At 42.0% G+C, this 26,110-nt stretch overlaps 1 protein-coding gene across 5 annotated transcripts in view; it reads left to right on the top strand.

Moving 5' to 3' along the window:
- The first annotated feature begins 8,510 nt into the window (after positions 1–8,510).
- UACA (uveal autoantigen with coiled-coil domains and ankyrin repeats) overlaps positions 8,511–26,110 on the top strand; it is a 109,359-nt gene continuing 91,759 nt past the window's right edge. For 3 of the 5 annotated variants that reach the window (XM_053594499.1, XM_053594498.1, XM_053594501.1), the window contains exon 1: positions 25,538–25,797. In XM_053594499.1, coding sequence (XP_053450474.1) covers positions 25,720–25,797 — 78 coding nt within the window. In that variant the 5' untranslated portion in view covers positions 25,538–25,719. Of the gene's footprint in view, positions 8,630–13,373; positions 13,500–25,067; positions 25,138–25,537; positions 25,798–26,110 lie in introns of those variants that run through there. The other 2 variants (XM_053594497.1, XM_053594496.1) reach the window with 1 other exon arrangement.

The following is a 26,110-nucleotide window of genomic DNA, read 5'->3' as shown; positions in this document are numbered from 1 at the left end:
ATTTAGAACTGAAACATCTTCTTGTTGTATTTTTCCCTTGACCAATATAAAGTGACCATCTTTAACTTTTTTGACTTTAGTTGCTTTAAATCCACATGTATCTGAAAATAAGATTGCAACTCCTCTTTTCTTCTGAATTCCATTTGCCTCAAAAATTGTCTTCCAACCCTGACTCGGAGCTTTAATTTGTCTTTTGAAGCCAGGTGTGTTTCTTGTAGACAGCAAATGGATGGCTTGTGTTTTTTAATCCAGTCAGCCAATCTCTGTCTCTTCAGTGGGGAATTCAAGCCATTAACATTTATTGAGATAATTGATAAGTGTGGTAGTATTCTATTTGTCTTATTTTGTGAGAGTCCATTGTTTATTTTTATCTTTTGCATCAGTGTGGAGGTTAGGTTTTGTCCTTTAATTTCTGAGTTCTTACTTTGATGCTGATCCATTGTGGTGGTCAGTGTGCAGAACAGGTTGAAGTATTTCTTGTAGAGCTGGTCGTGTTGTGGCGAATTTCCTCAATGTTTGTATATCCGTAAATGATTTGATTTCTCTATCAATTTTTCAGCTTAGCTTAGCAGGGTAAGAATTCTGGGCTGGAAATTGTTCTGTTTAAGTAGATTAAAGGTAGATGACCATTGTCTTCTTGCTTGGAAAGTTTCATTAGAGAAGTCTGCAGTCACTCTGATGGATTTGCCCCTGGAGGTCAACTGGCGCTTACTCCTGGCAGCTTGCAGAATCTTTTCTTTTGTGTTGACTTTGGACAGGTTCACCACAATTGGTCTTGGAGAAGCTCGGTTAGAGTTGAGGCGACCTGGGGTCCGATAACCCTCTGAAAGCAGTGTGTCAGAATCTTTGGTGATATTTGGGAAATTTTCTTTTATAATATTCTCTACTATGGCTTCCATTCCTCTGGGGCATTCTTCTTCCCTTTCTGGGATTCCTATAACTCATATGTTGGAACGCTTCATAAAGTCCCATAATTCTGACAATGAATGTTCTGCTTTCTCTCTCTTCTTTTCTGCCTCTTTTACTATCTGAGTTATCGCAAGAACTTTGTCTTCTACCTCTGAAAATTCTTTCTTCTGCATGGTCTAACCTGTTGCTGATACTTTCCATTGCATCTTTAAGTTCCCTAATTGACTCTTTCAGTTCCTTCAGCTCTGCTATATCCTTTTTATATTCTTCATATCGTTCATCTCTTATTTGATTCTGTTTTTGGATTTCCTTTTGGTTATTTTCCACTTTATTAGCAGTTTCCTTCATTGTTTCCATCATTTCTTTCATTGTTTTCATCATGTGTATTCTAAATTCCCTTTCTGTCATTCCTAACATTTCTTTATTGGTGGAATCCTCTGCAGTAGCTACATCATGGTCCCTTGGCGGGGTTGTTCTGGACTGGTTCTTCATGTTGCCTGGAGTTTTCTGCTGATTCTTCCTCATGAGTGATTTCTTTTATCTGTTTCCTTGCCCTAATTTTCCTTTCACTTCCTCTTGCTCTTTAAGTTCTCATACCTGTGGACTAAGGGTTCGATGAGTCCTTTTGGTACAGAACCAGAATGGTGAGAACGTTGAAGAACAAGAAAGGGATGAAAGAGAGGAGGACCGAGTGAGAAGAAAAAGGAAATAGAGAAAGGAGAGGGGGTGGGTAAAAGGAATATTGACAACAAGAAGAGAGGCACAGAAAGAGGGAGACAGAGCAATATAGGTGTACAGTAGGGTACTTTGACACAACTTTAAAAAAAGAACACCACCTTCTGGGGGTGCCCAGTTGGGTGGTTCCCTTGAGGTCAGCAGCTCTTTGCTAACCTGATCAGACACAGTTCCCCACCTCTACCAAGTAGAGAGGAAAGACAAAAATGCTATAAATCAAACCAAAACAAGCAAACAGTAAACTTTATGGGATAAAATTGGGTGAAAAACCAAATAATAGTGGTAGAAACACTAGCAAAAATGAAGTTCTAATTATTGAAAAAGGCAGCAATGGGAAATTATAATTAAACCAGAAAAATTGAGAAAAAAGATCTGTACAGAAAAGGTTGAAATTAAAAAACAAAACAACATCAACAACATCAAAATAAACAAAAAAACAACCAAACAAACAAATAAAAATAAAAACCACAACCAAAAACAAAGCAGTATGTATATGTTGTTGAGTATTGTCTGGGCAACACGTGGTCTTCTGGGGTATGAGATGTTAATCACAGTTCTGATACGACTGGAGGCTGCTGATTTCTCAAACCCCAGCAGGTAGACACCCTAAATCTCTCTTTAGCCCACTTAAAAGGCACTTTGAACTTGCAAACTTGCTGAGCAGAAGCCTTCCCAGGTAAGTGCTTGTTGCTGAAATCACTGGTGAAGTGGCTATCCACTTACCCAGTGTGCCAAAACTGGTCTCACTCTGCCCCTGAGGGTTAGGGCTGCAAGGTGGCTCAGACCCCACCCTTAGGCTACTCAGTCGCTATGTTACCAGTTCCCACCAATTCTAGCTCTGCGACCCTGAGGGAGGAGCTTGCTGGGGCAGATCACTCACAATGGCTCCCTGTGGCCCACAGCCAAACACTATTAGCTCCGTCTTGCTCAGTGGCTCAGACTGGGGCCCTAGACAATGGCCGAAGTTCTCCACACTACCGCTCAGGCTCTCCCCAAGGCAGTTCAACTGAGTGCCAAGTCCAAAGACACCAAAACAGTTCACAGGTAAGGCCTTTCCAGTTTGCAGTCTCATGCTACTGTACTTACTTACAGTTGCGGGCGGGTTTAGACCGATTGAACACACATGACCACTTGCCGGTTTTCCACTGTTTTAGTCCTCCTCTTGGAGTCCAGAAGTCTGTCGCTGACTCCCTGTACCCTCACAGGGGTGATGATAGGCAGATCCCACCAGCCGGAGATACCTGGAGTCCTATCTCCCCAGACTCACGGTGCCCAGATGCAAGGAAGCTGTTACTCGGCCGCCATCTTGCTCTCCTCCCAAGGTATTTATTTATACCTGGCTGAGTTTTTAAAAGTTTTTTGTAGACAGAAGGCATGGTGGCTCACACCTATAATCCTAGCACTGTGGGAATCTGAGGCAGGAGGATTGCTTGAGGCCAAGAGTTTGAGACCAGCCTGAGCAGGAACGGGACCCTATCTCTACAAATAACAGAAAAATCATTGGAGCTTGGTGGTGCACAACTGTAGATCCTCCACTTAGGAGGCTGTGGCAGGAGGATCACTTGAGCCCAGAAATTTGAAGTTGCAGTGACCTATGATGAAGCCACTGTACTCAAGCCTGGAAAATAGAGTGAGACCCTGTCTCAAAAAAAATTGTTTTTTTTGTAGACACAGAGTCTTGCTAAGTTGCCCTGGCTGGTTTTGAACTCCTGGTCTCAAGTAATACTCCCGTTTGGCCTTCCAAAGGGCTGCAATTAGAGCCATGAGCAACTGCACCCAGTAGGAAAGATTTTTGATGGAATAAGGTTTGAGAAGAACACTGAGCATGGGAGGTTGTATACAGTGCAAGAGGGGAATAGGCCAAGATGTGGCTACAGAACAAGAAACACAGGCTAACTGGTCCCTTGGCCCCAAATTTGCGAGCCTTAGATTTGAACTGAGCCAGTCAGTTGCCAATGGTTGTGTACTGCACAATACCAGGGAGATCAGTGTGCAGGGACGCTAAGATGCCGCGAGGCCTTGATGGAGCGATCATTCACATGCAGACTTTCTCAGGGTTCCTCAAACTATGGCCCGTGGGCCACATGCAGTGGTGTGATTGTATTTGTTCCCGTTTTGTTTTTTTACTTCAAAATAAGATATGTGCAGTGTGCATAGGAATTTGTTCATAGTTTTTTTTTTTTAAAGTATAGTCCCGCCCTCCAACGGTCTGAGGGACAGTGAACTGGCCCCCTGTTTAAAAAGTTTTGAGGACGCCTGAAGATAGATAGATGTGGTTCTAGTATCAGTGGGTTGAACATTTACTAGTCTTAGAGGATTTGCTGTTGTGATGTTCAACTTCTACTCTGCACATTCTTTAAATGAAATATTGAAATACCAAGGAAGAAGAGCAAATTGATGTCCCAAATAACTGTGCTCCAGTCTGCAAACATAGCCTCGCTGCGGGGAGTGCCTTGTTTATTGCTCTTTCAGGAGTGAAGATTGGGCAAAGGCGTGGCTCAGAAGTGTTTGGAGGAGCTGATGACAGTGAGAAAGAAAGAGGCTGTTGACTTCTGTCACTATTACTTGCACGTAGTATTTACTGACATTTGGCCTCTGTGACCCTAGAGTTTGTTGATCTCTTTCCATACTCTCTTTGCTGGCCTGTATTTCTCCACTCACCCCTTAAAAGCTGCCGTTCCTCAGTCTCTGTCCTAAGCTTCTGCCACTCTGCACACTTCCTGGGCCCTCATATTCAATAGTTCTCCCTTTTAGATCTACTAATAATGTCCACATTTTTACCTTCAGCTTCAGAGTTGCAAATCCTCCCAAGTGTGGATGCATCACAGGCAACTCTAGTTCAACATAGGCAAAACTGAACAACCTCTTTTACTCCACAAACCTGTTACTGTGCTTGTGTGTTCTCTTTGTAAAAAACATTATTCTTCTGGGTGCCCTTAACTTTCCCCTGATCCTCTGCCATGTTCAAATCAGTCATGAAAGCCTATGGATAATACTTTCAAAATCTCTCAAATCCATCTCCTAGCTTCTATCTCTGTGTTCCTTAACTTCTAACCTGGACTACTACAGACTCTTAACTGCTTTTTAAACATGTCACTATTTTACGTATTAAAGATTATAGTAAAAAGGATTCTCCATGAAAAGACATATTAATTACTAAGGAAAAGAAGCCAATCTAAAAAGGCTACATACTGCACGATTCCAACAATATGACAAAACCAAGGAGAGAGTAAAAAGATTTCCAGAGGTTGTGAGAGTGTTTGGGGTGTGGAGAGGTGAACAGACCCCAAACATGAGGGGTTTTTAGGGTAGGGAAGCTATTTTGCATGATACAGTATCCATCATTAGATGGATAGATGTCATTATGTGTTTATCCAAACCTGCCAAATGTGCGACATTACCCGTGAACCCTAATAGAAACTGTGGACTCCAGGTCATTATGATGCGTCAGTGTAGGTTCATTGATGGTAACAAATGGACCACTCTGGTACGGAGAGTGATAATGGGGGAGGCTGTGCATGTGTGGGGACAAGGAATACACGAGAAAGCTCGCTGCTCTCCTCTTTTTTTGTTTTTTGAGACAGAGTCTTACTCTGTCATCCTTGATAGAGTGCTGTGGCATCACAGCTCACAGCAACCTCAGACTCTTGGGTTCAAGAGATCCTCTTGCCTCAGCCTCCCCAGCAGTGGGGACTACAGGCACCTGCCACCATCTCCTGCTAGTTTTTTTGTTTTTAGTAGAGATGGGTCTCACTCTTGCTCAGGCTGTTCTCGGACTCCTAAGCTCAAGCAATCCACTCACCCTGGCCTCCCAGAGCGCTAGGATTATAGGCATGAGCTATAGCACCTGGCCTGTATTTTTCTCTTAATTTTGCTGTGAACCTAAAACTTTCTTAAAAAAAGAAAAATCGGCCGGGCGTGATGGCTCACGCCTGTAATTCTAGCACTCTGGGATGCTGAGGTGGGTGGATTGCTTGAGCTCACAGGTTTAAGACCAGCCTGAGCAAGAGCGAGACCCCTTCTCTAAAATAATCAGGCGCTGTGGAGGGCTCCTGCAGTCCCAGCTATTCAGGAGTCTGAAGCAAAAGGATTGCTTGAGCCCAAGAGTTTGAGGTTGCTGTGAGCTGTGACACCCCAGTGCTCTATTGTGGGTGACAAACTGAGACTCTGTCTCAAAAAAAAAAAAAAAGAAAATCCTGCCAGATCAAGGCTGAGGGAGTGTTGCTCTGGCTTGGTTTAGCTTGATTCTGCCAGTCCTGTAAGTGACTTACAAACAGTTTGAATACCAATTTCTAGGCTTTGAGGTACCTAGTCCATGAAAATAATATAGTTTCAAACTCACAACAGATGTGAGGCCAGGCATGGGTTAAAAATCCTTACTGCAGGCTTTGTTTTCCTCCACCTAAAGATGAGGCTGGCTCGGACACACTTCCCCAGGTACCTGTCTCCTTGCTGGTGGGCGGATATTTTTCAGGGCATCGTTTCGGAGAAGACTCGGCTTTATGAAGTTGTCGGAGTTCCAGCTCCCTGCCTTGGGTGGCGTCTCTTGTCTCCAGGCTCTCACTGGAGAGCTGTGACTTCTGCACTGTCACCTCTGGGCTATCCTTCTTTGTTTCCGGACCCTGGGAACTTCCCTGACTTTCTTAGAAATTCCATTTTGCATTTACAATAATTATCCTTTTTAACATCTCTATATGTTTCAAGAAGGATGACTTTAAGGTCATTTCACCCTCCCTATTGCCAGAAATGGCAGGCTAGGAGAGTTTTTAGAAGAGACAGGTTATTTAATCTAACAATGAAAACGTGGTCTCCTTAAAGTACCTTAACAAAAAATGTATTCCCCATCCAAGGTTAAAATATTGCATTTACCTTGAAGTGATATACTCAGAAATTTTGTCTTTCCCCAAACTATTTGCTAGCACTACACCACTTATTGTTATTTGTCATTGCAAAACAAACTAGGAAAACTGGAAACTTTGTAATTTTGTAAAAGTGCAACCTCATGTTTTGGTTGGATTTCAGAGTGCTTTCATGGCCATGCTTCATTTCAGTACAAAGTAGTGTCAAGAGTCTACTATTTAAAGATGTTGTTTTCATAAAAGTAGCCCTACTAATTCTATCCCAAAGCATGCAAATTGTAGTATGTGGCAATCAATGGAAGCTGAAAGCAGGGGCTCCTCTGTCACACCCTCTGCCCTAAGGAGAGCCTACTGTTCACTCAGGAGCCACCACTCCTGGGCATAACATGAGGTTCCAACAAATAGGATAAAAGGGAGGTCACCAGTATTATTCCACATATCAAACATGAGGTCTGACAATTAGGTTTTCAAATGCATTCTCCTACATATCTCATTGCTGAATTTCACTATGGTCACCTTCAAAGTACTTCCCCTTAGGAAGCCACACGCCGATGCTAGAGCCTAGTTCACCCTTGAAAGCAATTTTGGAACTCTTTTTCTGGAACGGCCATCAGAGGTTGTTTTCTATTACCCTTGACTTTCTGAATGTCATTAAAACGTCTTTTGTTCAACATTTCCTTTATCTTCAGCTAAAGAGAAAAGTCATTGGGGGGCCAGATCAGGTGAGTAGGGTGGGTATTCCAGTACAGGTATTTGTTACTGGCTAAAACCTCCCTCACAGACAGTGCTGTGAGAGCTGGTGCATTGCTGTGATGCAAGAGCCATAAACTGTTGGCCAAGATTTTCAGTTAAGAATTTCCTAGCTGTTTCTCTATTGATATTTACTTAGTCTGCTATGCTTCTCACAGTCAGCTGACAATTTTAACACACAATTTGATGAGTTTTTGCAATGTTTTCATCAGTTCTGCTCATTACTGACCACCCTGACCTTGCTTCCTCAATGACCCACTCTCTTCCCTCCAAAAATTGTTTAATCCATTTGTACACTGCCATTTTCTTCATGGCATTATCCCCATAAACTGAGACTAACATGTCTTTGCTTTCACTTCTGCTCTTACCAGATTCATTTGGAAATTTATGAATGTTTGTTCATTGCTCTAATTCAAGCTGCATCCTTTCACACAAAAACACACAACAACATTAACATCAAGGTTATGAAATCTTACCAAGTTGCTTGTACAGCGCTGCCAATGTAAGCACTCCGTGGCAAGGTCACAGACTTGTCAGATCTCATATTGGCAAACCTTACTATTTTCTTATTTTTTAGAAAAACATTTAATTAGAAATAGAAATTTTAATGTTTTCTTCCCTTTCCTCAAAGTATTACCTTATACACCCTGAGAAGAGTCTCACCTAACGTGTAGACTACTGTTTTATAAGAGGATATTATGGATTAAAACTGTCTGCCAGAAAGACATGTTCACGTCCTAACTCCTGGTACCTATGCATGTGACTTTGTTTGGAAACCGGGTCATTGTAGATGTAATTAGTTAGGATGCGATCCACTGGAGTAGGGTGGGTCCTTAATCCAAAGCGACTAGCATCCTCATAAAAGGATGTATTTTAGAGACACAAAGAGAAAAGATGACATATTTTAGAGACACAAAGGGATAAGAAGAACCATGTGATGGTGGAGGCAGAGATTGGAGCAACAAATCTACAAGGCAAGAACACCAAGACTTGCTGGCAAACACCAGACGCTAGAAGAGGCAGGGAGGAATTCTTTTCTATAGCTCTCAGAGACAGCTTGGCTGGATTTTGGACTTCTGGCCTCCAGAACTGAGACAATACAGGGTGTTCCAAAGTCACCATACATAGGGAACACGGGAAATTGTAGGTAAACATACTTTTATTTACAAAATCTTCATTACAAAATTTTCCTGAGAGGTGGCCAACACATAGCAAATATTTTGTAATTATTTTGTACATTTCTGCTGTTCTAAGCCACACGGTTTGTAGTACTTCATTGCTGCCTCTCTGGCCAACAAATCCAGAGACTGATTGAAGAAAGTTCAGAGAGGTAGCAGGAGTACCAGTAGGGCAAGATGGCCCCCAAAACTGGACAGGTGAGAGCTCAGGAGGGAGGGTGTGGGCAGGAGGATGTGAGCAAAGACTTGGGAATGTGCATGCTGAGGGATGGGGCCTGGGAGAGGAAACACTCCTGCTCAGAGGGGCCAGCACCCTGGGGAGTAAGGGCAGATGCCTCTGAGTGGGCTGGGAGGAGCCGGCACCCTGGGGAGTAAGGGCAGATGCCTCTGAGTGGGCTGGGAGGAGCCGGCACCCTGGGGAGTAAGGGCAGATGCCTCTGAGTAGGCTGGGAGGAGACAGCTCTGAAGAGCCCTGAACACCCTTTCCCTCTGCCCTCCAAATTGCCACTGCCTTCTATTGGTGGCAGCCTTGTCTACATTGTTTTCCTTAAGATTTTCTTGTGACACATATCTGGGCTTCTGGGTGCCCCACCGACACCACGGTTCCCTTCATTTCCTTTCCCACACGCAGGGCCAGTTGTATCCTCTCTGCCTCAGATGCCTGAAAGTCTGCCTCACTCAAGTCATCACTTGAGGGCCTTAGTTATAAAAGTTTAGTAAGTTGCTACATCTCAATTTAATGGCATACTAAGCAGCCGTTGGAAAGGTTGATATTATTAGATAAAAAGCACAGGGTAGAAAAGTATTTTTTTTGTTAGGATGCTTCTGTGCTTATATTAAGAAGTTATATATGCTACCAGAGTGTGCCTGTTAGATTAGACTACCCTTCAAAACAAGCAAACACACCAAGAAATGAGTAGAAGAGTGTGTTTCTGGAAGGAAACTGGGTAGCAGGAAGAGGAGGAAAGTCCAACTTGCTTTTCGGTGTATATGCTTTTGTACTTAAAACTTTTTATATCATGTGTATATTAATGTATTTCCTGTGAAAATTAAACATCAGTCCTTCTAGTGGTAATGTCACCAATAGCTTCATGTGGATTAACACAGTGGATGGCATGAACTCCGTGCGGGCCTGGGGGAAGTGATATATTAAAGGTCTGAAAGGAGAATTGGAGATTTCAAGAAGTAACAAGACAAAGAAGATAAACTGAGCCTGCTCCTATTTTCTCTTAGAGGGGTCAGATATTATCTCTTGAACCCAGAGAAGAGATTTCTGCTGTAGCAGCTCACATGAAAGGATAGGCTCACTCTTTCTTCATTCGGCCATCCAACATGCATTTATTGGCCACCTACTTCATGCCTGTGCTAGGTGCTGGGAAGACAGTGAAGAACAAAAGTGAGTCAGTTTCTGCTCTCCCGTGGAGATTACAGTTTCTTAAGGAATTCAGGCTTTTGGAATGCAGGATGACAAGTGCTAGGAGGAAAAACCTGTAAAGTTTGTATTCCAAAATATGTGTTTATTTACATGTCTGTCACAGGCTGTAAAAGGCAGAATGACACCCAAAGATCTCTATATTTTAATGAATAAATTACCTTACATTACAAAAGGGAAGTCTTTGTAGATGTGATTAAATTAAGGATCTTGCCATGGAGAGATTATTCTGGATAATCTGGGTGGACTCAATCTAATCCTCTGTCTCCTTAAAATCAGAGAACATTTCCTAACTAAATTCAGAGTCAGAGGGAGATGTCATCATGAAAAATCATCATCAGAGAGACACAATGATGCTAGTTTTGAAGATAGGAAAAGGGGCCGTGAGCCAATGAATGTGGGCAGCCTCTAGAAGCCAGAAAAGGCAGCTGGAAATGAACGCCCTGCCAGAGCTTGACGGTGGCCCAGTGAGACCTGTGTTACACTGCTAACTTACAGAGCTGTGTTGCTTTAAGCCACTGAATTTTTGGTAATTCGTTATAGCTGCAATAGAAAACAAATACTTTGGCTTAGCTTGTGGGAATATCAAGTTGAATAAAACAATGTCCCTGTATTGAAGAATTTATATATTATCACAATTAATTGGGGGAAGGAGACATGTAAATAGAATTATAAAAGTGCTAATACTGGGGTGTGTGCATGGAGTCATGTATATAAAATTTACCAGACTCATTCTGTTAATATCTTCCATCTTATAAAAATACTACTACTCCCCCTTTTTCTCACTCCCCTTTGCAGAAAAACTCCCTGGAGGAATTGCCTATTATTGTAGTCTCCTATTTTTCTCCTCCCATTTATCTTTTTGAGACAAAGTTTCACTGTGTCTCCCTGGGTAGAGTGCCATGGTATCATAGCTCATAGCAACCTCAAACTCTTGGCCTCAACTAATCCTCTTGCCTCAGCCTCTTAAGTAGCTGGGACTACAGGTGCCCACCAGAGTGCCTGGCTATTTAGAGACAGGGTCTCACTCTTGGCTCAGGCTGGTCTTGAACTCCTAAGCTCAAGCAATTCACCTGCCTTGGCCTCCCAGAGTGCTGGGACTATAGGCGTGAGTCACCATACTTCCATTTCTTCTTAAAGCCACTGAGTCAGGCTTTGGTACCCACTATCCCATGACCGCTACTCACCTGTGGTCCAGGTTACTAGTGACCTCTGGGATGCTCAATGCAGTGGTAAATTTCAGTCCTCACCTAGCATGCTGATCAGCAGCGCGGACACAGCTGCCACGCCCTCCACCTTGGTACACTTCCTTTGCTTGTTTTTTAGGATTGCACACTCTTTTGGTTTTCTTTCTTCTTTACTAGATGACTCTTGTCCTTCTCTTCTGTAGGTTCCTTATCTTCTCCCAACTGGTTAATGTTAGAGTGCCCCAGAGCTCAGTCCTTGGCCTCTTTTCTTTACATTTCCTCCTTTGGTGACCTCATGCAGTCTCATACCAACTACATGATGGTGACTTCCAGATTTCTCTCTCCATCTCGGACCCACTCCAGGCCTCCAGATTCATATCCAACCTGTTACTTGTCATCTCCCCTTGGATATGGGATGGACATCTCATGCTAAACATGTCTAATATTGAACTCCTTCCCTTCCCTATATTCTCTCCCAGGCTGTTTCAGCCTTCCCCAACTCAGTTAATGACAACTTTATCCTTCCAGCTACTCAGCTTCATGATGGACTCTCACATTTCACATCAACCCATCAGGAATTCTTATTGGTTCAAACTTCAAGATCTATCGACCCCTCCCCTCCCCATCACTTCTCTACTGTTACTACCCTGGACTGGTCACTGTTGCCTCTCGCTGGTGTATTACTGCAAATCCCTGGTAAACTTCTTGTGCCTCAGACAAAGGCCTGAGTCCTAAAGATATCCTACTGGGCACTACACGATGTAGACTCCCGCCCCACCTTATGTTGCTCAGGTCATCTACTCTGTCTCTTGCCCTTCCTCATCCTGTTTCAATCACTCTACCACTTAGCACATTTGGATATACTCTATGTAAACTATTTTTTTTAGCATGTCAGAGATGTTATGTATGTCAGTGGAAGAAAATTAGAAATCAGAAGTGGCAGAAATGGGGTAAGGTAGAATAGGTCAAGGCACATGAAGACCTCTAAAAAACGGTTTCCCTCTGTAGGACTCAATGAAAAGATGATATTGGAAGGAGGTGAAGCAATTAACCATGTGGATATGGGGCAGGGGAGCAGGGATCTAATGAGTCCCAGGGTTCTGAACAGTACTTGGCACTTAATAAGTTCTCAGCAAATATTTAATGAATGAATGAATTTTCTGTATCTCAGTTTGCTTACTTTTTCCTGTTTTTAATATTATTTGCTACTTCACTTGTTGTTTGAGATATTTATCTAGAATCTCAATTTTGGTTGGCATTGACTAGATTTTTGTTTGAAGTGACAAAAGAATGCAGTGTTCCTACAACACCAGAAACACTGATATTAAAAAAAAAAAACCTAGGGTACAGGTCTGAGAAAAAATGCAAGGTCTGACAGTTAAGTTCATGAGCCCATCCTAGGAGAAGTGCTACATACCTCATCACTGAATATCATTATGATCACTGAATATCATTATGATCTGAAATACTCCCCTTGGGAAGCTATGTACTGATGCCAGCTCCTAGTCCCTCCTTGAAAGCAATTTTGGAACTCTTTTTTTCTGGAATGGCCATCAGAAGTGTTGGTATATTACCTTCGATTTCCTGAATGTCATCAAAATGTCTTCCTGCCAACATTTCCTTCGTCTTCACATAAAAGGAAAAGTCACTGGGGGGCCAGCTCAGATGAGTAGGGAGAGGGTTCCAACACAGGTATATGTCTACTTGCTAAAAAACTCCCTCGCAGTGTGCGTTGGTGAGCTCCTTCAGGACCATTTTTGTACACACATTTCTCACGCCTAGATTTTCATTCAACATTTTCCTGTTTCTCTATTGATGTCTACTTGGTCTGCTATGCTTCTCATAGTCAACCAATGATTCTATGCACATTTGATGAATTTTTGCAGTGTTTTCATCAGTTCCGCTTGTTCCTGGCCACCCTGACCTTTCTTCCTCAGTGACGCTTTCTCTCCCCTCAGAAAAAACATTTAATCCTTTGGCACATTGCTGTTTTCTTCATGACATTATCCCCATAAACTTGGACTAACATGTCCCTGATTTCACTGCCATTCTTGCCAAGTTTAATGAGAAATTTATGAATGCTTATTCATTGTTCTAATTCAAGCTCTGACATTCTTGCAATGGCACATAAAAATGCGAAAGGACAATAATGAATGCCACTCACCAAGACACCACCACACATCGACATGAACACAGCTGTGAGACACTGATGTACCACGCTTACGAAATTTTATTGAGTTGTTTACACAGTGTTCCCAATGTAAGCACACCACAGGTAAGTTCACAAATTTAATTGTCACACCTCCGTATGATTCTACCCTAGGGGCTTGTTTTGACCCTGGAGTCTAAACCATACCTGTTTAGACATGAATCAGGAACGAAACTGGAAAGACATAATTCTGAAAGTTCACGTAACAATCACCCATGATTTTATGAATGCACCACTTTGGTGAGCATTACTGCTCTCAAACTTGAAATGAGAAGGTCAATGAATCCTTTGTTTAAGGTGGCATTAAGTTAAATCTCTATGCATGAATTGTTTTCATACAGAAATCTCGGTCACTTGTATCATCCACTAAGTCAACATCAACTACTCAGGCACTTACTGTGTACAATCACAATGGTAAATCCCAGAAGCGGCCACTCCAAGAATCTTTATATCAAAGTTTTATGTTTGTTATAATATCATACTATATCTCATTTCACTTAACCTTTTCAACATGTTGGGAAAAAGAGAAAATACAAAGAAGAGCCAAAACTGAAGTAAGAATATGTATAGTACCGATTTTTCATTCTGATATCAGACATGACTTAGAATCAGTATAATTCATGCCTGGAGTACCCTTTTTATTTCATTCACTTGGTCCATAGGAAGGGGGGCTATCATCCCAGGCTTACTGAAGTTCTGAGATCCCAAAGAGACCCTTGTTACACACGCCCCAGGAAACATGAGTCCTGGTGATGCTGCAGGGTTCATATTAGCTTCAAGCGTGTGCTGGACTCAAGTGCAGTGATTGGCAAATTTTCAAGAATTTTTGAGAGCTAGTTGACGTCATATTGATAGCTTGAATTCCGCAGTGGACGTATTTACACCATGGAAACTACAATTACTAAAAGTCAGGTTCCAACTCCTGTCCAACAAAAGCTAGCTATTAACCACTGACACACTTTGCTGTGTCAACAAGGTTTTCTAAATTCCCATTTTTTAGCTGCAACTTTCTGTCTGATTTATTTTAACTTTCCGTAGCAAATCATTTATAAGTATAAGCCATTTTATTTAAGTCTTACTTTACAGTTTCTTTTTTTCTATCTCCTCAAGCTATTTACAAACATGAATACTACGTTTGGGTTTTACACTTATTTGTACAACTCCATTCCTAACTACGTGGTCTCATTAATAATTGTTAACCACCCTTCCCATCTCATGGACAGCTGCATGGCCTCCAATATTGACATCATTTAGCCTTTGTAAGCTTCAGGTCATCATTTATAAAACTAATAGCAGTATACACTGCTCAGTTAGTTGCTGGGAGTATAAAAAGAAATAACACTTGTAAAGAATTTAGCATGGTGCTTGTCTCATGGTAATGTCTCAATAAATTTTAGTTGCTACGTAGTAACAACTAAAGTAGTAGTTAGGACTTTGTGCTGTGAGGTACGCACGCAAAAGGGTGAGATGGTGAGATGTGGCGCTTTGGTGAACAAATACTTTGACCAATCCCCACACAGTTTAGAAATACAAATTAACCATTTGCTATGTGGTGACTTAGATTTTGGAGATCCCTGTCTAAGCTGATTCCTTTGCTGGTAGAAAGGTATCAGTTGAGAAATTATCTCCATCCTCTCAGAATCGCATTGGATTTCTCCCAGATGGGTCAGACCAAGTGGCCATTTTGGAGTTGTAAGACTGAAACATATTGGCTGTTTTGTATCTTCTCGTTTTGCCTTTGGCTTCTGAAAGCACCTATATTGCTCAGCTACCTTTTAACTAATGACTGTGATTCATGACAAAATACAGGGTGGCCGTAAAGTTCATGTGCAATTTAAAACAGCGTGCAATTTTAAATTGCACATGATCTTTACGGCCACTCTGTAGAAGCAATCTACCTGGGGCCTTTTTATCTCCCACCACTCTACCTGTATGTGTTCCTATATATTTGCCTTCATCTTGTTAGGACAAATGACATGTTCAAGCTCCAAACGCAGGGTTTGCATCCCTTTCCACCTTCTCAAGGAACTTGACGCCTACTGATGTGCCCTTTCAATGCTCCATCGGTCCTTCTCCCTCCTTCTCCCCTCTACTGGATCATTCTCCTCTCAGCCCACAAAGAAGTTTTAGTAGCTCCCATTTTAAAATAAAAAGGCTTTCCCTGGCATCTCATCACTCTCCACTTGCCATCCCCCTTTTTCCGCTGTCCTTCAGGCTACTCTATCACCTTCCATTCTCTCAAATCTACGTTTTGCCAAGGATATTAGTAATGTCCACGATGCCAAACCCAGTGGTCAACTCCTCTGTCTTTGTGCTTGTCCATTGTTCAAGCCATCCTCTCTTTGTGCCTTTTTTTTTTAAACAGTTGTCATTTATTTATTTATTTATTGTAGTTTTTGGCCGGGGCCGGGCTTCTCCCCCTTGGTATATGGGGTCAGCACCCTACTCCTTGAGCCACAGGCCCAACCCATCCTCTCTTGAAGGCTGTGCCACCACTTTCCCCAGTTTCTGCATACTCTCCAGCCATTTCCCCTTGGTCTCTATTGCTGGTACCTTCTCCTCTGCTTGATTCTAAATGTTGTGATGCCCACATCTATTACTTCTTCTATCATAGATAGTATCTGGTTCCATGGATTTAAATTCCATTTATTTGCTCATGATTCCCAAATCTGGGTCTCTAGCCCCACTTCTTAGTGAGTTTCACTCTTGCTCTTAGGCTTCCTGCTTAATATATTCTTACTTGGATGCTCAATGGGCAGCTCAAACCTATATGACAGAACTCCTGACTTTCCCTTGAAAACATAGCTCCCACAGTCACCCCTCTAGGTAAACACCACCATCTACCTAGTTGCTTAATATCTCAGTTCCTGTATCCAACACCCCAGCAAGTCAGCTTTGCTTCTAGACTATATCCCAATCCTGTTCATACCACCCTGTTCCCTTTTTGGTCATTTGTGATCAATTTTCTCTTTAGCAGCAGAAAGATATTTTTAGTATATGACTAAGATCACATTATTCCCCACTTAATTAGCTTTTTATTACACCATGATCCAAAATCCTTAATTGGGCCCACCAGGCTCTCCTTGGTTGGTCCCAGCCTACCCCTGCAAGGTCATCTCGCTCTTGTTCTTCTGTGCTCCAGTGCACTGGCCTTCAATATGCTCCTGCAACAGCCAGGATGGACACCACCCAGCCCCCTCGAGGGCTTTGCATTTGCTCTTTCCTTTGGTTTGAGGGTTCTGCCTCCACATACATAGTTTCTGTTGTTCAGACCTTACCTCAAAGTCACTTCTCCAGAAAGGCATTCCTTGGCTACCCAATGTACAGTAGCCCCCTGCCTACTTCCTTGTTCCGTAGTGCATTATCCTTTTTATTTTCCTCATAAACCATCATTTGAATTTATCTTGGTTAATTAATTGTTTGTTTACTTTACCTCCTTCCTCCCACCATTCTTACTAGAATTGAGCTCCAGGAGAGTGGGTCCCTTGTCTGTCTTGCTCACTGCTGTTTCCCCGGTGTTGTCATCATCTGTGACAAACCAGTGATTGCTGTGGGAATGAACGAACCTTCTGGACATCCAACAAAGACATTTCTCATAGTTGAGGAGATTACCTGTTACTTTGCACACTGTCCTATATGTGAATGCACACACGTAAGAGAAACTCATTTCAGAATGCAGCAACAGCAGAACTTTACTTCTGTTGAGAACTTGCTGTGCCTTTTATAAGAGCTGTTACTGGTGGTTTTCACTTTTCTTTTGCCCTGGCTAGTAGGAAGCTTCAAACTAAAGTTCAAATTCAAGGACAGCAATCATAAGCTGCTGTGGACAGGCACTGTGCCTCCTGCCTGTAATCCTAGCACTTTGGGAGGCTGAGGTGGGTGGATTGCTTGAGCCCAGGAGTTTAAAGTTGCTGTGAGCTATGACATCACAGCGCTCTGCCCAACGAGACAGAGTAAGACTCTGTCTTGAAAGAAAAAAAAGGATAGCAATCTCACCCTTCTTTCAGCTTGCTTCATATTTTTATTGTCAGAGGGATGGCAACGAAGTTGGTTACAAGTCATCTCAATCTCTTTTTGGATTAAAGTGTGATTTAATCAAAAGCATCCAGAGTGTTAACACCAGGTGCAGACTGAACAGCTGCCTATCAGGGATGTTGACTTGGATCAATGTAATTTTGAATGTGAGCTTTCTAGCTATAAGAATTTACTATGTGAAACTGTGAGCTACCTTTTTTGGTAGGTGATTTGCTGTGAAATTCCTCAAGGTTACTTCAGTGAAGATTTCATTTCCTACATAGACCCCAGCCTTCTAAGTGTTTTAGGCTTATTTGTATTTGTTGACTTGGTGTCACGTCACAATTATGAACCAAAAAGTTGATGGAGCTTGAAAGTTTGTTATTCTTTCAGAGCTCTATGTCTCAGTGGTGGAAGAAATAAATCTTTTACTTTAGCCTTTAACATGCTATGCCTTGTTTTTCAATAAGTCCTGGACTACACCCTTCTAAGCTTCAAAGGAACTGTTCTTAATTGTTGTTTAGGTCTAGCAATGGTTTTGAAGTTTACGGAGCATAATACATGTTTCTCCCCAGCATGGCAAAATTGAAATGAAACTCTTTTTTTTTTTAGAGACAGAGTCTCACTTTATCACCCTCGGTAGAGTGCTGTAGCGTCATAGCTCACAGCAACCTCCAACTGCTGGGTTTAGGCGATTCTCTTGCCTCAGCCTCCCAAGTAGCTGGGACTACAGGTGCCTGCCACAATGCCCAGCTATTTTTTTGTTGCAGTTTGGCTGGGGCTGGGTTTGAACCCACCACCCTCGGTATATGGGGCTGGCGCCCTACTCACTGAGCCACAGGCGCCACCCAAAATGAAACTCTTGTGAAGTCTAGAATGATTTCATGATTCCTTAGAATGTGGCAACAGCATTCATAAAACACCAAAATAAAAACATATCTTGGTTCATTATTATCGAACATCTTTGATATTTGTACTAAATAAAAATAGATGAGTAAAGAATATATACGTAGTTAATGAGAGCAAAAAAGGAGACAATTCTCTTTGAATGAAGGATGCTTTTAGAATAGCCCTGATGGCCTAAATACATCACAGAATAATGTCATTGTATATAGGAATTGTATCTTAATTTAAAATTTTCTCCTAAAAAACATTGTAGGTAAGTATTACTTAGCAATTGGATGCAAAATTATATTTTAATTTTTAATGAAAATTTCAACATTGATACAAGTAGTTTTGAAGAAGAGACATACAGAAAAAATTTTTCACTATCCAGAAAGCAAAAGTTTAAGTCTTTTGGTAATCAAATAAAAAAAACAAACAAACAGTCAATCATATATTATATCATGCAAGTAACTAATTTATAAAATTAACCTTTAAAAATACACATTTTATCCACATTTACATAGGTTCTTTTTTTATTTAAAAATCAGAATTTACATAGAGATGTATTAATTTGCAAGGATATTTGATGAATTTCACACAATACATTTAAAATTATATAAAATATCTATAATCTTATATAATACAAAATATAATACAGTAGAACCACTATAGTTTACTACCTCCCTACACTGACCACCTCCTTAAATTGACCTAATTTTCATAGACTGGACATGCACCACTTGTATGTATCAGTGTAGTTGGCCTAGTTCCTTTTCTTGACCATTTCCTTATGTTGACCACCTCCATATATTGACCAGTTTGTTACAGTCCCTTGGGTGATCAACTTACAGAGGTTCTACGTAATAGATGACAAAATGTATTCGCATAGACCTTTATTAGAATAACTTATATTCAGTATTTTGCCCATGACCTTCCTTTGGGCTTAACTTAAACTAATGTAATCAATAGTAATTTCAATTAAGTGACTGTAATAAAGTAATTGTTCAATATCTGTCATAAAACTTGGCTCATTTTGCATGTTCATTTGAAAGTAAGATTTACCTGGAATTATTTTGTTTGCAGTGTTCTTCAACTCAAAAGCAAGAAACTTTTCTAATCAACTTATTTGACAGTATTGAAGTCTTGAAAGTCTTTTAGCCCATTGTATGCGCATATCCAGTTATCCTGGCCAAGATCAGAAAACTCCAAGGATCAAGAAAGTTTACTGTAGAGTCAGATAGTTACTGTCCCAGAACCAAATTCCTGTTTATCTAGGCTCCAGGCTGGGTAGCCCGTTTTACAAGAGGCAATCAAGAGTCTCTGCCTTCGAACCATGCACACTTCAGGTCATCAATCTTCTCATTACAGTGAAGCCAGTGATTTTTCTGGAGCTTTGTGCAATCAAGCCTTGATAACAGTACATTTTTATCAAATGAAATGGGGTTCCTCTACTAGGTATATACCCAGAAGACCAAAAATCACATTATAACAAAGATATTTGTACCAGAATGTTTATTGCAGCCCAATTCATAACTGCTAAGTCATGGAAAAAGCTCAAGTGCCCAACGATCCACGAATGAATTAGTAAATTGTGGTACATGTATACCATTGAATATTATGCAGCCTTAAAGAAAGATGGAGACTTTACCTCTTTCGTGTTTACATGGATGGAGCTGGAACATATTCTTCTTAGAAAAGTATCTCAAGAATGGAAAAAAAAAAAGTATCCAATGTACTCAGCCCTACTATGAAACTAATTTATGGCTTTCACATGAAAGCTATAACCCAGTTATAACCTAAGAATATGGGGAAGGGGGAGAGGTAGGGAAGGGAGGGGGAAGAAGGGCAGAGGGAGGGTGATTGGTCTTACAAGGGTACATGTGAAACTTAGTATATGTAGAATATAAATGTCTTAACACAATAACTAAGAAAATGCCAGGAAGGCTATGTTAACCAGTGTGATGAAAATGTGTCAGTCTATAAAACCAGTGTATGGTGCCCCATGATAGCATTAATGTACACAGCTATGATTTAATAATAAAAAAATAAATTAATTAAATTAAAAAAAAAATGAAATGGGTTGTGTTTCCTTGACATTAGACGTGAATCCATAGAAATAAGGGTGTGTATCTCATCTGGTTGTAGGTATGAGGTCAGTTATGCTGGGAAGTCTAGTTTTGATCCAGACCCTGATCCTCCTTGTGTATTTCCTCCCTTTTTTAGTATGGAAAGTGTCATGGGTGAGTGACAGTCTGTAAATGCCAAGGAAGACAGAGTGATAAGTAGAAAGCTAGAAAGCAGCCCTCTTAGGGAGATAACTGGTAAGCTAAAACAACCCTCAGCAGGGGAGATTAAAGAAGTTGTTTCTGTAGGAGGGAATTGCTATCTCCAGAAGTTTTAGTGCTGAGTGACTAAGAAAACTCATACAAGTGTCTGTGGTTATAAGGAGCAGAAACTCTCACTTCCTTTTTCTCTTCTTCCCACTCCAGTTTTCTGGGATGGAGCCATTGGAGAGCTTACTTGAAATGCAGATGGTTTTAAAATTAGGGCCAAAGATGACATATTTATTTTTTTTTAATCTCTCTTATGCAATGTTTTTGCTTTGAACGTGGCAAGAGAAGGAGCTGTAGAACTGCCTCAGGTCTCTCATTCCTGGGACAGCCTTAGGATTCTTGGTCAGGCTGCTCTTCCTCGTGACCCCATGGTCACATGTGGCCGTGCCAGCTATCTGCTTTGGCATTTGAGCTGGGAGAGAATATGTCCTGGGCCTCTCCTTGGAATTATTGATGGGCTTTTCTTTTTTTTGGTTGAGTTCCTTGGGGCTAACAGGAGTGCCAGGAAGCTCTGAAGGTGAAAAGTCATTGGACATGGAATTTATGACCGAAGTTTGTTTGGAAGGAGATGTTTATGTTTGAAAAGGGGTCATTTTATGTCTAAATTTTAGATTTTGTGAGTTAGTTCTTTATTCTTTTTCTGCGAAATGATCTTTGTCATTGTTTGGCCGTTATCATCCTCTGAGTTATCAGAAAGTATCTCTCAACTATGTTCTTTTCTTCTGCCTACCTGGTATTACTTCTCACCTGTGTGCATTCACTGAATGGATAGCAAACTTACTTCCCGATCTTTCCCTTCCCTGAATACCATCTGTAATCTTACTATTCAGTTTGCTAAGTAGTCATCTAATTGAGCTAGATATGTTAGCTTTGTTCCCTCAACTAGAACACAAGCTATTCGACAGCAGGGATCAAAGGGACAGGGGTGATAGGAGACTAACTTCCTTCTGTTTTACTTGAGATTCCTTTATCATGTGCATGTAAAAATCTATTAAAATCTTTTTTCTTTTTTTGAGACAGAGTCTCACTTTGTCACCCTCAGTAGAGTGCCGTGGCATCATAGCTCAGAGCAACCTCAAACTCTTGGGCTCAAGTGATTTTCTTATCTCAGCCTCTGGAGTAGCTAGGACTATAGGTACCTGCTATTTTTACAGACAAGTTCTTGATCTGGGTCAGACTGGTCTGGAACTCCTGAGTTCAAGCCATCTACCTGCCTCAGCCTCCCAGAATGCTAGGATTACAGGAGTGAGCCATTGTGCCCAGCCTAAAATAATTTTTAAAAAATGCATTACCCTTCCTGGTTGCATGTACTGTAAAAAAAAAAAATAAATAAATAAGCAAAACACAAAAAGCATTTTATTTAAATTCAGTATGGTAAAAAGAAGTTCATTTAAGTATGATAAGTGCCTTTTGCTCTGAAGGGCAGATAAAAATAAATAAAAGTGATAATGAATGGTTAACCAAACCAAAACAAACCAGTCTGGCCAAATGCTAATAATAGTGACGTTAGTTCATATAGAAGGCTTTCAGATCAATATAAAAAAGCTTTACTGAATATTCAAAGCAGTGCTATTTACTTAGCTGCTCTCAAATTGAAATAAGCAGACATCAGCTATCAAGTTTCCAGGCTGGAAAAATCCACAAAGACCAATGGACACAGACACCATGGGGACATCATGCGGACAGTTCATAAAAATAACTTGTCCAACATTTTTGGAACCTGATGCAAGCTATACTTGTGGCTCTGTTTCCTTTGCTTTATCCAATAACATCTGAAAAGAAGCCAGGGCTACGATAAGTTGGGTGTTAAAGAGGACACTCAGTACAACACAAGGCTGCAATTAATAACTCAACAGCCAATTACCTAGAGGGAACAGTGTTACTGCAAGGCATTAAAATTTAAGATTCAGTTAGAAGGGCTGCGCCTGTGGCTCAGTCGTAAGGCGCCGGCCCCATATACCGAGGGTGGCGGGTTCAAACCCGGCCCCGGCCAAACTGCAACCAAAAAATAGCCGGGCGTTGTGGCGGGCACTTGTAGTCTCAGCTACTCGGGAGGCTGAGGCAAGAGAATCGCTTAAGCCCAGGAGTTGGAGGTTGCTGTGAGCTGTGTGAGGCCATGGCACTCTACCGAGGGCGATAAAGTGAGACTCTGTCTCTACAAAAAAAAAAAAAAAAAAAAAAGAAAGAAAAAAGAAAGAAGGAGAGAACAGGGAGCATTAAAAGACATTCCTCCATGGGCGGCGCCTGTGGCCCGCCCATGTCGGTAAGGCGCTGGTAAGGCACCGGCCCCATGTACTGAGGGTGGCGGGTTCAAACCCAGCCCCGGCCAAACTGCAACCAAAAAATAGCCGGGGGTTGTTGCGGGCGCCTGTAGTCCCAGCTACTTGGGAGGCTGAGGCAAGAGAATCACTTAAGCCTAGGAGTTGGAGGTTGCTGTGAGCTGTGTGAGGCCACGGCACTCTACCAAGGGCCATAAAGTGAGACTCTGTCTCTACAAAAAAAAAAAAAAAAGATTCAGTTAGAAAACTAGATGGTAAATGAGTGCTTATCTTAAGTCCAGAACAAACGAGTTGATTGAAGTACAAGTGTGTGAGCAGCATCCAGCAGTAACCCCAGACCATTCCATCTGTATTCACAATAGGAGGGGGAGCCCCAATCCTGTGTCATATGCACACACCGAACAAATAACCACAATTCATATAATAACAAAAAGGTGCATCAATCCATTCAGAAATACTTATTGAATACCTATAACATGCTAAATATCAGAGGGAATTCAAATCTATGTCAGTTATTCCCTGATTTTAAGGAGTTTGAAGTCTAGTAGTGAAATAAGTTTTGCTCAGATCATATGTACTCTTAACTATTCAGAGGAAGGAGGGATCGCTTCCTGTTATTTGATCAGGGGAAGTTTTGTTAGAGAGGAAGACACCTTGGAAAGAACACACACTTAAAAAAATCTTTTTGTTAAGGTATAAGACACACATAAAAGAGTGGGTGTTGCATAGAATTCTCAACAATCTGAAAACATCATTGAATTCTCACAATCTGGAAACACCAATTAATGTAATGACCACCCAGAGAGAATAGAGTAGTATTCCATGTGTCCCCTTCCCATTATTCTTGAGGAGAAGAATTTTGTTAGATGAATGGAGACATAGGGAAAATTATTGGAGGAAGTTTCAGCATGCTTAAAGATGTGGAAATTGAAAGACATAACCTATGCTTAAGGAAAGGGTTGAAGAGTAATTTGCTTGGAGTACCAACTGGAGAACACGGTCCAGTCTATGTTTTAGGGCCTTAAATGCCAAGCAGAGGGGTTAGACTTTGTTAGCTGCTGAAAGTTTTAGAGCAAGCAAGGAATATTTTGAACGACTTTTTGATGATGATTAAAATGTATTAATGATGGGAGACTGGAGGTTGGGAGACTTTGATAATATCCAGATGTGAGATAATTTTTGCTCTGCAGCAGCAGTGAGGACAGGGAATAACTGACCCTACACAAACATTCTATCTTTATAGATATAGAGCCAACAAAAATGAAATGGCTGTGGATCTTGAAGAAGGGAGAGGAGTCAAAAAAAATTTCCTTCCAAAGATCTAATCCAGATAAAATTCTAATAATATTTTCAGATAGTTTTTATTTACTTTTTGTTTAGGGTTAACAAAGGCTTTGAATGCTATCTCTTTAAGTAAATTCTGAAAACTTTCTTACAGCATTTTAATACCTTGAGTTACTCTAAGGAAACTCTAAAGTAACTGACCTTTCAGACAAAAAGTCCTTTGTTAGTCAGAAACGTGGACTATTTGTCTTTTCAAATGGATGCATGCTATAATAAACATTTGATAGGAAAAACTGGCTCCTAGGAAGATTTTTGTAGATGTCAGATTAACAGCAAATTATTGGGTATTGCTGAATAATCTTTCTTCACCTTTCTCTTAAATAATTTTCATTAAACCAGATTTCTGGATTGAATGATTTTAATTTCATCACATACTTTTATCTATAATGGGTTTCTACAGGAAACAAAATCCATTATTTTTATTTTATTTTATTATTTTTTTTTGAGACAGAGTCTTATTTTGTTGCCCTTGGTAGAGTGCTGTGGCATCACAGCTCACAGCAACCTCCAGCTCTTGGGCTTCCGCGATTCTCTTACTTCAGCCTCCGGAGTAGCTGGGATTACAGGTGCCCACCACACCACCAGGCTATTTTTGTTGTTGTTGTTTGGCCAGGTTTGAACCTGCCACCCTCGGTATATGGCCAGCGCCCTACTCACTGAGCCACAGGTGCTGCCCCAAATCCATTACTTTTAAAGTCTATTTTTTTTTCACTTCTTGTATTACTGGTTATGTGGGTCATTTCTGATTGGTAACACCATTCTCCCTACTCCCATTCCATCTCTTTTCCTCCAAAGCACTCAACAAATAATTAAGTATCTAACATGAGCTATGACTTACTCCAACGTCTTTCAAAATCTGTGTCTTAACTGCATGTCTTTCTGTACAACCAGCGCCTTATTTCTTCAGAAGCTGCTAGTTAATTGTAACTTTTGATGTGTATGGTTGTTTCCAGGTACTGGGATTTGATAGCAAAACATCAAGGGACGGAAGCGATGCTGCTCCTGAAAGCTGGCATGTGTCAGGTAACCAAGAGTCATTTCTGGGACCGGATGGAAGGAAACTTAACTGGATAAAGAGCACGTGGGAGGGAAGAGGAGGCGAGCGGAGTCTGGGAGGATGAAAACGGGCTAGGCTAGATCCAGCGCTTTCTAGACCTTATGCTCTATCATCCAGGTGGGCAGGCGCCAGAGCCGATCCAGGCGCCTTGGGGCAGATCCCTTGCGCCTCTTCACACCGCTGGCCACGCACCCGCGCCGCTCCACCTACTAAACTTCCCAAACTTTTCCTACAGCTAGAAGAGGAAGGGTGTTATTAAGTTTAAAAGGGAAGTCCCGCCCCTTTCCCGGATTCCGATTGGCCGTGGCTGGTCCACCCCCGTCAGGGCTGCGGGTGATTGGCTGGAGGAGGTGAGCCCGGCCAGAGACCCGGAGCCGTCCGGAGCTGGGGCCCCCAGGTGGCAGGTGGGGCGGGTACTGTCGCGCCGCCTCTGCTGCCGCCGCCGCCTCCTTTTTCTCCTCCTCCGGGCTCGCAGCCCTCAAGTTGAGGGTTCGCGCGCGGGGCAGACGCGTCGCTCCCACTGGGAGCCGGACTGCTGAGAGTTGGCCATGAAGAGCCTCAAGTCCCGCCTGAGGAGGCAGGACGCGTCCGGCCTCGCGTCGTCCGGCGCCGCCGCCGCCAGCGCGGTGAGTCCAGCGTCCCGGGCGCTTCCCGGGCTTCCCCGCTCTCCGCTCGCGCGAGCCGCGCAGCCCCCCTCCGCTGGCCCTCAGCCGCTCTCGCGGCCCTGGCAACTTCTTTCTCGGGCCAGCTCCGCGTCAGCCCGGAGACCCTCCCCGCCTCCCCATCCGAGCCACCCCGGGTCTTTTCCCCACCCCTCACTCCCAAGTCTCTGAAGTGCTGGAAGAAAGCCCAGTGCCGCGGGGCTTTTCGCCCTCTCTTAAAGCCAGCATTCCTGGGTTATCCCTCCGCCCAGCCTTGCCCCGGTGACCCCCTCATCTT

The sequence above is a fragment of the Nycticebus coucang genome, chromosome 6 (genome assembly GCF_027406575.1).
Source record: "Nycticebus coucang isolate mNycCou1 chromosome 6, mNycCou1.pri, whole genome shotgun sequence".
In the NCBI taxonomy this organism is placed as follows: domain Eukaryota; kingdom Metazoa; phylum Chordata; class Mammalia; order Primates; family Lorisidae; genus Nycticebus; species Nycticebus coucang.
Note: the sequence above shows the minus strand (reverse complement) of the source record. Positions and strands in the feature narration are given on the sequence as shown.